Source organism: Leopardus geoffroyi, chromosome A2 (genome assembly GCF_018350155.1).
Source record: "Leopardus geoffroyi isolate Oge1 chromosome A2, O.geoffroyi_Oge1_pat1.0, whole genome shotgun sequence".
In the NCBI taxonomy this organism is placed as follows: Eukaryota; Metazoa; Chordata; class Mammalia; order Carnivora; family Felidae; genus Leopardus; species Leopardus geoffroyi.
This window is the reverse complement of record NC_059331.1, coordinates 76,288,982-76,301,111: the sequence shown is the minus strand read 5'-3', so window position 1 is coordinate 76,301,111 and position 12,130 is coordinate 76,288,982. Positions and strand designations below refer to the sequence as shown.

The following is a 12,130-nucleotide window of genomic DNA, read 5'->3' as shown; positions in this document are numbered from 1 at the left end:
TTTCTAAGTTTTGAGTACCTTATTTAATGACTATACTGTGGTTATACTATGAGTTATCTCATTATTCCCTTTTTGTTAGATATTTAGATTGTTTTCTCATTGGGACTATTATACATATATAATGATAAAGTCTACCTAACAGACACACACCTACCATTCATATATGTGTATGTGTACGTAAGCATACAGCATTTTGAATATTTGCAAGTCAGTGCCCCATTGAAACTACTACCCTACATCAGTAAATTATCACTAAGGGAGCACAGCCATGGTAGCTCTACTCAGGCCAAGAAATGGAATTTGACCAAACTTGTGAACTCTAGTCTCTGTTCCCTCTCTCTTGCTCACGGGTAATCACTAACATCACTAACCCAACCTCTAGTGACATAGATCAGTTTTTGTCTTGGCCTGGGGTTACCGGACCAGTAGGTATGAATATCTTAAAGCATCTTAGTTCGTATAACCAAACTGCTTTGGAAAATGTTATGTCGTTTTATCATATGAAAATGTGGAAGGGACTTTTGTTCCTGGAATATGGGAAGGGAAAGAAATGAGGACCATGTGTAGCAACACTGTTCTGGACTGTGAGTAGGACCGAGCGGGACCATGATGCTTCTGGGAGATGTCAGCAGTCTGTTTTCAACTTCCGTTTTACCCGCCTTGAAAATGCTCTTCCTTATCTGGACATTGCCAGTCACTGTGGCAGAAGGAAAGGAGAACCAGTGCAGGGTTCTTACGTGTGGACAGAAGCAGGTTAAATTGGCCCGGGGAAACGCACATGAGGTCAGTAGAGCCAGGGGTCTAGTGTCCCCCTATGGGGAGAGGTGCTGTAGAAGGAACACAGCAACACCGTCCACCATACTGTTTCATGACTTTGCCTCCTTCTTGAGGAGGTCAGATCATTTAGGTTAGTAATCTTTCACTTTTAGCATAGAAGCACATCCTAGCCTTGGGGAGAGGGGGTCTTGGATCTCTAGATAGAGCTGTAACTTGGGTCATCAGCAGAGGTGTTTGTGTAACGCTGATGAACTTTGGAGGTGTGGGTACTTTTCCAAGAAGGGGCCTGACACATGCTTATTCATTAAGACGTAATGGGGGAAACGTTAAGATCAGTTTATTAGATACTTTTGGTGGAAAGCAGTTCCTCTTCAGGAGACAATGTTTTCTGTGTCTAGTTTTCACGTCCTAGTCACACGCTCTCTGGGGAGCTTTCAGGAAATGTTTTCCTGAGTAATGACACACACTTGGAGAGGTTTTCTCCCTGGAAACGCACGGGAACCGGCTTGCTCCAGGTTCTCAGTTACCCCTTCCTCGTGTGGTCAGCATCCTGTCTTCCCTCTTTAGTGCGGCACACTTTCATTCTTCTCTGCTGCCAGTCACGTCTGTACCAGCTCGTTTGTAATATTGAGAGCATCAAGAGGCACGTCTCATTTCCCTTTGGCTTTATGTCTTCATCAGGACACAGGTGTCTTCAGTGACGACACTGTCGCTCAGTTAGAGAAACAGTTGCGCGGAGGTGGGGGTGGCATGGTGGTTTCAGGTGAGCTCTGATTTCACACAAAGCTGTCTTCTCTCCAGGGATGGTGAAGTTGGAGAGAGGCTCCCTTAACCCGCCTCCAGGATGAACCCCCTGCAAGAAGACATGGAGAACGCCCTCACCGGGAGCCAGAGCTCTCACGCTTCCTTGCGCGACGTTCATTCCATCAACCCTGCACACCTCATGGCCAGGATTGAGTCCTATGAAGGAAGGGAGAAGAAAGGCATATCTGATGTCCGGAGGACTTTCTGTTTGTTTGTCACCTTTGACCTCTTATTTGTAACGTTACTGTGGATAATAGAGTTAAATGTAAGTGTTTTTCTTCCCCATGACTTTACATAAGAATTGTTTCCAGAGCCAAGAAACAATTTTCTTATTTTTCTCCTCATTTCTGTGTCATTTAGTGAATTCTGTGTTTTTCCAAAGGGGGGGATAGTGCTCTTTTCCAGCTGATTTTGACCTCTCTTGTTCTGTGCTGTTATTTTTTAAAACAAAGGCTAGTTCATTTAAAACTCACTTTGAAATTTGAATTCATGGTGTTTTGTTCTCTATCAGGAGTTAGTGAACCATAGCCTGGGGGCCAAATTCAGCTGGCCTGTTTTTATAAAGTTTTATTGGAACACAGCCCTGCCCATCTGTTTACCTTTTGCCTGTGGCTGGCTTTTGTGCTATAGTTGACTTGAGTAGTTGTGACAGAGTCCATCTGGCCCACAAAGGCAAAAGTATCTATTTCCTGGCCCTTCTCAGAAAAAGATTGCTGGTCCTTGCTTCAAAAATGTAGCATGCCTCTGGAATATGTTTTAGATGTTACATCTACTTTTCTAATCCCCATGTTTAAGAGTTTTCTTGCATTTATTCTTTACTTTTTCACAAAGAGATCATTCATCTTTTATTGAAAAAAATGTTCAGAACCATTTGGAGGTTTGTCTCGATCTTGTCAGGTCTATGCAGTTATATTGCCAAATAACTCTCTAGACTAGTACTATCCAATGGAAATATAATGCAAGCCTTGTAGACAATTAAGTTCTCTAGTTGCTACATTAATAAAGGTGAAAATAGACAGGTGAAATACATTTTAATAATATATTTTATTTAGCCCAATATATCTGTTTTCTCCCAAAGCCTTGACTCTGTTTACAAATAGGTAATCTCTTCCAAATGCTTTCCTCACAGGCAAGAATTGTTTAAAACCACACAAGCCAGTGATATGATGCAGTAATTTAGAGTCTCTTTGTATTATTTGTTCCACATGTATATATTAAAGAAAACATTTAAATTAACATATATTTCAAAGGAGTAATATGTTTTTAAAACTAGTACCTATTAAGAAATAAAAAAGAAATACATCTTTTTAATTTATTTAAAAAACATTTTAAAGTTTATTTATTTTTGAGAGAGAGAGAGAGAGCAGGGGAGGGGCAGAGAGAGAGGTAGAGAGAGAATCCCAAGAAGGTTCTGCACTGCCAGCGCAGAGCCCAACTCCGGGCTCAAACCCACGACACTGCGAGGTCACGGCCTGAGCCGAAACCAAGAGTCAGACACTTAACCGACTTAACCAGGCACCCCTTATTATTATTATTATTTTTTTATTTTACTGAGAGAGAGAGGGGTAGAGGAGGAGAGAGAAAGAATCCCAAGCAGGCTCCACGCTCAGTGCAGAGCCCAACGTGGGACTCTGTTCCACAACCCTGGGATCACGACCTGAGCCAAAATCAAGAGTCGGATGCTAAACAGACTGAGCCACCCGGGCACCCCAGAAATACAACTTTCAACAGGAAAGCATAGCAGCAGTTTTAGGGAGCTCACGTAAAAATGATTGTAATGACAGCACAAAATCAAAGCATTTATTGATTTACCACCAAGATCACTACCTACTTTTAAGTGAGGGAAGCCTGGGGGTAGAGCTGTGGTGAGGGGTTCGTAGGATCACACTCACCTCCCTCCTCCCTCCTCCCTTCAACTGAGTGAAGTGGACTGAACTCTGTTTTGTTCCTCAGGAGGGATTGGTTCATGTCTGTGTGTGACAGGTTATAAATGAAAAAAATCACCAGGCCTAGCAATTAAGAGATGTATTTTTGTTTATTTTTTTTTTATTGAAGGTAATTAACATATGCAGTGTTAACATTAGTTTCAGGCATAAAACATTTCAGCATTTCTGTACATGACTCGGCGCTCATGCAGTAAGTGGAGTCACCATCTGTCACCAGACAACACTATTGCAGTCTTACTGACTTTGTTTCCTGTGCTGTGCTTTTCATCTCCATGATTTATCTATTTTATAACTGGAAGGTTGTACCTCTTAATCTCCCTTTTCAATTTCTCCCAGCCCCTCCCCGCCAACTCCCCACTGACAGTTTGTTCTCCATATGTAAGAGTCTGGTTTTTGTTTATCTCTTTTTTTCTTCGTTTGTTTCGTTTCTTAAATTCCATGTGTGAGTGAAATCATACGGTATTTGCCTTTCTCTTAGCATTTCACTTAGCATTATACTCTCTACATCTAACCATGTTGTTGCAAATGGCAGGATCGCATGATTTTTTACAGCTGAGTACTATTCCATTGTGTGTGTGTATATAATGTATGTATTTATATTATATGTATAATATATATGTGTGAGTATATATATATTGTGTGTGTATATATCTATACATGTCTATAGATAAATAGATATGCACACCACATCTTCTTTATCCATCATCTGTGGATAGATACTGAGGCTGCTTCCATATCCCAGCTTTTATACAATGCTGCAGTAAACCTAGAGATGCATATTTCAAATTAAGAAATGTATTCTAAAACTTTTCCACTGACTGCCAGTTGCCCCAGTTATAAAATGAAAAGATCACACAAGACTATATGATCTTTAAGACAACACATCTTGACTTTTTTGGCAAGGTTTGATATTTTGGTTTTTTTTTTACATTCAGTTTCTAGTTGTGTTTGATTTAGATTGTCAGTCCTGACCTGGGCTTTTCACCACACACTGTACCATATGCCTTTTCTTTTGTGGTCTGTTTCTGTAATCACTCTAATCACTGAAATCCATTGTTCTTTTCACCTGTCTACACATATACTGAGTGCCAGACATAGGCTTCAGATTTAGGTGTGGCAGGCTCCACAGAAACATTAGTAAGATTTGAAGTTTAGCGGAGCAGATACAGCACATATCTTACACTGCCCTATCGTGCTGGTCTTTGAAAGAGGAAAGAAATAGTGCCAGGGGTGCTTAGGCCTTCAAAAGAGTAATGGGACTATGCAATCATAACAGTAACCCAAGTACTTTGCCTTTATATATGACTTCCAATTTAGCCAATTTTTCTCCTTTCTCCAAGAAAGCAAGATGCTCAGGCCAAAAATGAAGACTCATCCTTAATTAATTTGCTTGTTTTGTGTCTCTCACATTCCCTATCCAGTTGAAAAGTAAGCCCTGTGGGATGTGCCTGCAAAATAGATCCAAGTCATGACGTCTTCTCCATTTCTACCGTGGCCACCCTCAAGCAAGCCAGCATGTTATGACTCCCCCGGACTCCTGTACCAGGAGCCCAACTGATTAGCCAGCTTCCATTCTTGCCCTCCTAATATCCATTCTCCTCCTAGAAGCCAGAGAGATTTGGGGTGCCCGGGTGGCTCAGTCAGTTAAGCGTCTGACTTTGGCTCAGGTCACCATCTCGCAATTCGTGGGTTCGAGCCCCACGTTGGGCTCTGGGCTGACAGCTCGGAGCCTGGAGCCTACTTTGGATTCTGTGTCTCCCTCTCTCTGCCTCTCCCCTACCCGTGCTCTGTCTCTTTCTTTCTCTCAAAAATAATAAATAAACATTAAAAAAAATTGTAAAAACAAGCCAGAGAGACTGAAAACAACAAATCAAACAATGTTACTGTCTATTTATAACCCTTCTGATGGACCAGAGCACTTTGGATAAAATCCAAGTGCCATAGCTTGGCCAGCATAACCCCCAAGGAGCCTCTCCAGCCTTCCTTTCCTGCTCTCTGTTCCTGGCCCGCTTGGATAAGCCCAGACTTGCCTCCTGGTCTCAGGACAGAACAAGCTCCCTTCTGTCTTGGACCTTTATACTAGTTCCTTCTAAATGAAAATGGTTCATTTCCTTTATCTTGATGCAGATGCTGACGTCTTATGCTGGTATCTGTCAGCTTAGATCTCACCACAGGGAAGGCTTCCACTTAGCATCCAACCCAAAGAAGTCAACCATCACTCCTGTCGCACTGCCCTGCTTCTGTTCTCTGTACAGCACGTATTTTCTTGTTTGTCATTTCTCACTCCTTGCTAAAACATAAGTTCCATAGAGACAGGGATACTGTTTTGTTTACTGAAGTATTTAGAACCATATTCGACACTTAGCAAGTGTTCAGCAAATATTCGGTGAATGGATAAAGATCTCATGGCACTGGTTTGCCAGTAGGATTACATTAGGGACAGATTGGCTGCGAAGCTGTGAAAGGAATCCCATGCAAAGTGGTGAGAATCGGAAGGAAAAAGTTAATCTTAGAGGCATCCTAAAAAAATAAGTATGCTGGGGGCACCTGGGTGGCTCAGTTGGTTAAGAGTCCTACTCTTGATTGTGGCTTAGGTCAAGATCTCACGGTTTATGAGTTCAAGCCCCACATCAGGCTCTAGTGCAGAGCCTACTTGAGAGTGTCTCCTTGTCTGCCCCAGCCCTGCTCACTCTCTCTCTCAAAAAATAAATAAACTTAAAAAAATTTAAAGAAATGTAAGTATGCTGATAGACTTATTGATAAGCTGAGTTTTTTTTATCTCCAGTATTCAGGAAGGAGTCAAGATTTAAACAAAATTTTTTTTAATGTTTATTTATTTCTGAGACAGAGCATGAATTGGGGAAGGGCGGAGAGAGAGGGAGAAACAGGATCCGAAGCAGGCTCCGGGCTCTGAGCTGTCTGCACAGAGCCCGATGTGGGGCTCGAACTCACAGACCGCAGACCGTGAGATCCTGACCTGAGCCAAAGTCGGACACTCAACCAACTGAGCCACCCAGGTGCCCCAGGACTCAAGATTTCTAATGATAGAATATAAAAAGAATAGGATCAGCTCTGTCAGAATTGTGGGAAGAGATACCATGTGAAACTAAAGACAAATCTATGGGGGACATCTTGAGGTAGAGCCAGAGGTTTTGAAATTGAGAATTTAGAGCACAAGTTGGAGCTCTAGGTAATAGATTTTCGATTTCTCTGTTTAAAGGCCAGGCAAAATCAGGGTCTTTTAAAGTATGCAGATACCGTGGAAAACCTTTTTCTACTGAAGAACTGTTATCAGCAGCTTGATTCCCGGGCTCTCAGCCAGGAGGGTGGTCTCTGCGCCCTAGGTCACTTAGAATAATCATTCTTTTAGTATTTTAGAGCCTGGTAAGCTTCCTTAGTCTGGACAGACACACTTGATAAGACTACATGGTTGGTTGCCTTTTAATAATTATTTCCTTTTGCTCCCAAGTTTTCTGTTCTGTTTGTTATTAGGGATCTATAGTCAAGCACATCTATAGCCCATCTGCACAAACTACACAGAAATCTAAACCCCCTTAAGAGATTTTAAAGTACTGACTAGTGTTTATAGTAAACTTTCATTTGAATAACAAATACATATACTTGTAAAAGTATCTAAGCGAAGAGGAGCCTTCCCTTGGGGCAACTTTAATTCCAGTTAGGCCGATTAGCAAACCTCGCAGGGGTGTTCCTTATTAATTTTCTCCCCCTTTGCCCAGGTCTTTGGCTCATCCTCCTTCACTTTGTCCTTTTTCAGATATCTCCATCAGTTTACCAGGACAAACGATGTGTGTACTCCAGATCGGAAATGGGAATTTACTGTTGTACGTCCTGTGCCCTAATCCACGGGCCCTAACAGTTGTGGTGTCTGCTTGGGTGCTGCCGCAGGTGCCAGACACACATTCCATTACTTGATTTTTTTTTTAATTTTTTAGGGCGCCCGGGTGGCTCAGTTGGTTGAGCCTCCGACTTCAGCTCAGGTCACGATCTCACATTTCATGACTTCAAGCCCCGCATCGGGCTCTGTGCCGACAGCTCAGAGCCTGGAGCCTGTTTCAGATACTGTGTCTCCCTCTCGCTCTGCCCCTCCCCTGCTTGTGCTCTCTGTCTCTCAAAAAATGAATAAATGTTAAAAAAAATTTTTTTTTTTAATTTTTTAATGTTTATTTGAGAGAAAGAGAGACAGAGACAGAACTGGAGTGGGGGAGGTGCAGAGAGAGAGGGAGACACAGCATCAGAAGCAGGCTCCAGGATCTGAGCTGTCAGCACAGAGTCCGACGCGGGGCTCAAACTCATGAACCGCGAGATCGTGACCTGAGCCGAAATCAGACACTTAACTGACTGAGCGACCCAGGCGCCCCTACTTGATTTTTAAAACAATATTTTCTATAGTGTAATATGTAGAATCTGAACTTGATCGTTTAAAATTCATCTTGATAGGAGAATCGAGAGAGGACAAAGTTTATCATCTTAGGGCTGATTTTCATCATTCACTGTAACTTCATCACATTTGATTGTAGGTCTGGTCTTCCCCTTATTTCATTATCTATCAAATGAAAAGTATATATGAAAATTGCTAAGAGGGCAGGATTTTCAAATGCCAGGAACAAATAAAAAAGAAAAACCAGAGAGAGTATCTGAACCTCTATCTTGTGTCACAGTAACTGCTGTCATTGATCTTTGCTAAGATCAGGGGACCCGTTGGCCTTCCAAGACCTTAAACAGCAGAGGCTGGTCAGAAAGTGAGGGCAGGCTTGGAGGAATGTGACTTGTCTTCTTTAAAATTATACATTGGTATGTTTGAAGATTTTGTCTTAGAAGAGAAAAAGAATCATTTTTGAACATTTTAGTTTGCCAAAGTAGGAACTAGTTTTTTACAAGGCATTGTTTTTCATTATATGTTTATATTTGTCGAGTGAATGAATTCAGAATTGAAGTGGGAAATACTACTCAGCATTTTTCTATTAGAGTTGATGCGTGTTTCGTTCCTCCCGTTTTAACATTCCAGGGTTCTGAGATGGTAGGCAGAAAAGTGTATACGAGAACAACCTTAGTTGTATATTTTCTTGTATTATTTTCACACGTAAACCTCTCAGTTTTACTTCTCACCATCTTTCCCAGGTGAATGGAGGCATTGAGAACACCTTAGAGAAGGAGGTAGTGCGCTATGACTACTACTCCTCTTACTTCGATATATTTGTAAGTATTTTCTGTTTTCCATTTTATTTCAGATATGATGAATCTGTAACCAAAAGGTAAATTTCCCCTGAATAGATCTCCTAGTCTGTGCCATTCTTTTGTCCTCTCCTGAACACTGTCTTTCTTTCCCCTCAGTTACTGGCCGAGTCAACGCTCTCTCTCTCGCTGTAAGGAATTGTTTGGTCATAGGGAGGAGAGAAATGAGAGATAAGGGAAGGCAGCAGAAGGAGCCATTCTGTTTTCTTGGAGGAGAGCCTTTATTCTTTTCGTAGGAGCCGTGGATGTGTCCTAATCACTAAAAGGGAAAGTGACCTATTTATATAATAACTTGATGAAAATGCCATTCCTTTTCTACCTTGAGATAGATTTCTGAGTGTACTTTTAATAATACTGTTTCGTTTTTCTAGAATAGTTTTTGAGGAAAGTTCCATATTGGTAATCCTGAGCAACATTAGTCAGTTACGGAATTACACAGGTGCAGTTCTCTGTGGATGAGGCCTTCATTTCATTCAAAGAAATGCTTGCACTCTTTCTAGGGCATTCTGTGACTTTCATTGGGCTTGGTACCTCTTCCTGGTATCTCTTTGTAGCGGATGGTGTAAGCAAGTCAGGTTCTAACGTTGTGTTGGATGCGGGATAGGCAATTAATGTTCGCGGTGAGTTCCTCCAAATTGATTTTAACCCCATTAATCACTATCTCTAGAAGCTTTATGCACACCGGTTAAGAGTAGGACCCTTCACGTCAGAAAAACCTGGGTTTGATTCACAACGCTATCACTATTTGTATCCATCTTTTAATATATTGGGTCTAAACTTCAGTTTTTCATATGTAAAATGAGATCACCATAGTTCTAAAAAGTAAATGAAATACTATATGGAAAACATTTAGCCCAAGGATAGATACCTCCAAGAAACTCAGAGAACCACCTGCAGTCACTAATCAACATCATCATTATTTTTGGTCGAGAATTTTAATAATCGGGTGATTATATTTTCTAGTGGTTTTCAAATTATACTAGAAAGGCTTTTGTGTTGTGGTGGTTTTATTTTTGAAGGGGGCTGCAGAAGTGTGTGGGGAAGGAGGTAAGGCTTCCGGGAAGTAGAGGTTAGGGTTCCCTGTCATAGCCCCTTGCAGCCTAGGTGGTTCCATTTTTATCTGTACGGTACATTTGAGTTCCAGTAGGATTGTGCTGAAAAAGTGTTTGGCTGCTACAGAACGTCTGGAAAACCACTGATACAATTTAATCCCCTCGTTTGTCACAGGAGGAAAGTGAGTTTCATGGTTTCAGCGTCTTCGCCTACCTGCGCCAGGTCATTGAAGCAGGGGGAAAGAGCATGTCACATCCCACATCTCTTGATATTTCTTTCTTCTAAAGCTATTGACATGTAATAGCAAGATTGATTTCTCTTCTCTTATTTCCCTTGCTGAATTTATCTTCACATAGCCTCAGCCAGGAAGCCAGGTTCATCTACCAGCTAGACCACCAAGGGTTGTCTGTCCTTTATGCGTAGGGACTTAATGGTCCTGGACGGATAGGTGGAGCCCATTAGCTCAAACTGAAAGGACTGGCATATCTGGCCTGGAAAGTGGACACAGCTTCCAGGAAACCTTGGCACCCAGGAGACTTTGAGATAGAGGGCTGAAGAAGACTCATACTTTTTTTAAAAATATTTTTTCTAATATTTATTTTTGAGAGAGAAAGAGACTGAGTGTGAGTGGGAGAGGGGCAGAGAGAGAGGGAGACAGAATCCGAAGCAGGCTCCAGGCTCCGAGCTGTCAGCACAGAGCCTGACACAGGGTTTGAACTCAGGAACTGTGAGAGCATGACCTGAGCCAAAGTCGGCCACTTAACTTACTGAGCCACCCAGGTACCCCAAGACTTATATTTTTTGCCAAATCCAGAACACAGGGATAGAGTTGGAATGAATAGAGAAGCTAAACTAAGTTTGAGGATTGTTGGAAAACACACTTTTTTGAACTTTTCTTTTAAGCTTATTTATTTTGAGACAGAGAATGTGAGCAGGGGAGTGGCAGAGAGAGAGGGAGAGAGAGAATCCCTAGCAGGCTCCACGCTATCAGAGTAGAGCCTGACGTGGGGCTTGATCTCACAAGCCAGTCTTTGGACCGGTGGCGGTCTGTGGCAGCCTTCAGCTAAACAGAATGATGAAGACACTTTGGTGGGTTCTTCCTAAAACTCAGTGATCTTATATTTGTATCTATTTTTTTTTTTAACTTACCTTGTCATTTTTGTTTTAATCTAGCTCTTGGCAGTTTTTCGATTTAAAGTGTTAATCCTCGCGTATGCCGTATGCAGACTGCGCCATTGGTGGGCAATAGCGGTGAGTATGTCACCACGGTGAGCGGTCCGTCTCCTCCAGTGCTGCTGGCCCAGGCCCGCTCACAACAGGGCTGGGCTGGGCCCAAATGCACCTCTCATCTGGGATGAATTCTACCAGCTTTTCCCGAGGCCCCTTCCTCCACACTTCCGTAGGTTTAAGACCAGGGCTTTGTTCCAGTAGTGATGAGTTCCTACCTTTGTCTCTACGGATACCGCCCCAGTTGAGGAACGTAGGGACCCATCAGTGGTTCTTTGCCATGCACCAACTCGCCCTCTACTGCATTTTACAGATGAGTGATAAGATCAGTACCTCTGTCACAAAGATACTTGGAAAATTTCCCCTTTGCTCGTTGGTGATTTTTCGTGACTGACTTGCTGCTTATTTTGATCATTACTTTTCTTGCTGTTTTATCCCCTCCCCTCCCTCCAGTCTTCTTTTAAAATTTTTTAATGTTTATTTTTGAGAGAGACAGAGTGAGTGGGGGAGAGGCAGAGAGAGAGGGAGACACAGAATCCAAAGCAGGCTCCAGGCTCCGAGCTGTCAGCACAGAGCCTGACGTGGGGCTCGAACTCACGAACCGCGAGATCATGACCTGGGCCAAAGTCGGACGTGGACGCCCAACCGACTGAGCCACCCGGCGCCCCACCCTCCTTCCAGTCTTAAAGGGAAAAGTTCCCACGCTGCCTTTTACGGTTGCCTTCAGGCTTCTTGAAGGCAGTGGTGTTTTTTACTCATCCCTGTTTCTTTGCATCTAGCACAGAGCTTTGGCACATGCTGTTCACCCTCGGTAAATATTTATTGGTTGAAAGAAGAATTATAAGCCATTCTGCCTCAATTATTTTTGCCATGGTCACAGATGCCAGAACACTCGCCTTTTTGAGAGCTCTAAGAAGGGTATATGGGGGGAATGCTGAGCTCCCCAAGCTGGAGTGGCCTGCTCAGGAACAGCCTACAGTTTTGTTTCTGGAGTGAGGCCTCAGTCAGTGTGGGCCAGTGTGGCGTGCCCAGCTGAGGATGGGGTTGTGCTTCTTTCCCGAGACACAGTC

The 12,130-nt window shown here is 42.6% G+C and overlaps 1 protein-coding gene across 4 annotated transcripts in view; it reads left to right on the top strand.

Annotated features, from left to right (window-relative positions):
* LOC123606271 (STARD3 N-terminal-like protein) overlaps positions 1-12,130 on the top strand; it is a 55,562-nt gene that overhangs the window by 26,136 nt on the left and 17,296 nt on the right. For all 4 annotated transcript variants that reach the window (XM_045494383.1, XM_045494384.1, XM_045494385.1 and 1 more), the window contains 3 exons: positions 1,579-1,846; positions 8,667-8,744; positions 11,007-11,084. In XM_045494383.1, the coding sequence (XP_045350339.1) occupies positions 1,622-1,846; positions 8,667-8,744; positions 11,007-11,084 (381 nt within the window). In that variant the 5' untranslated portion in view covers positions 1,579-1,621. The remainder of the gene's footprint in view (positions 1-1,578; positions 1,847-8,666; positions 8,745-11,006; positions 11,085-12,130) is intronic.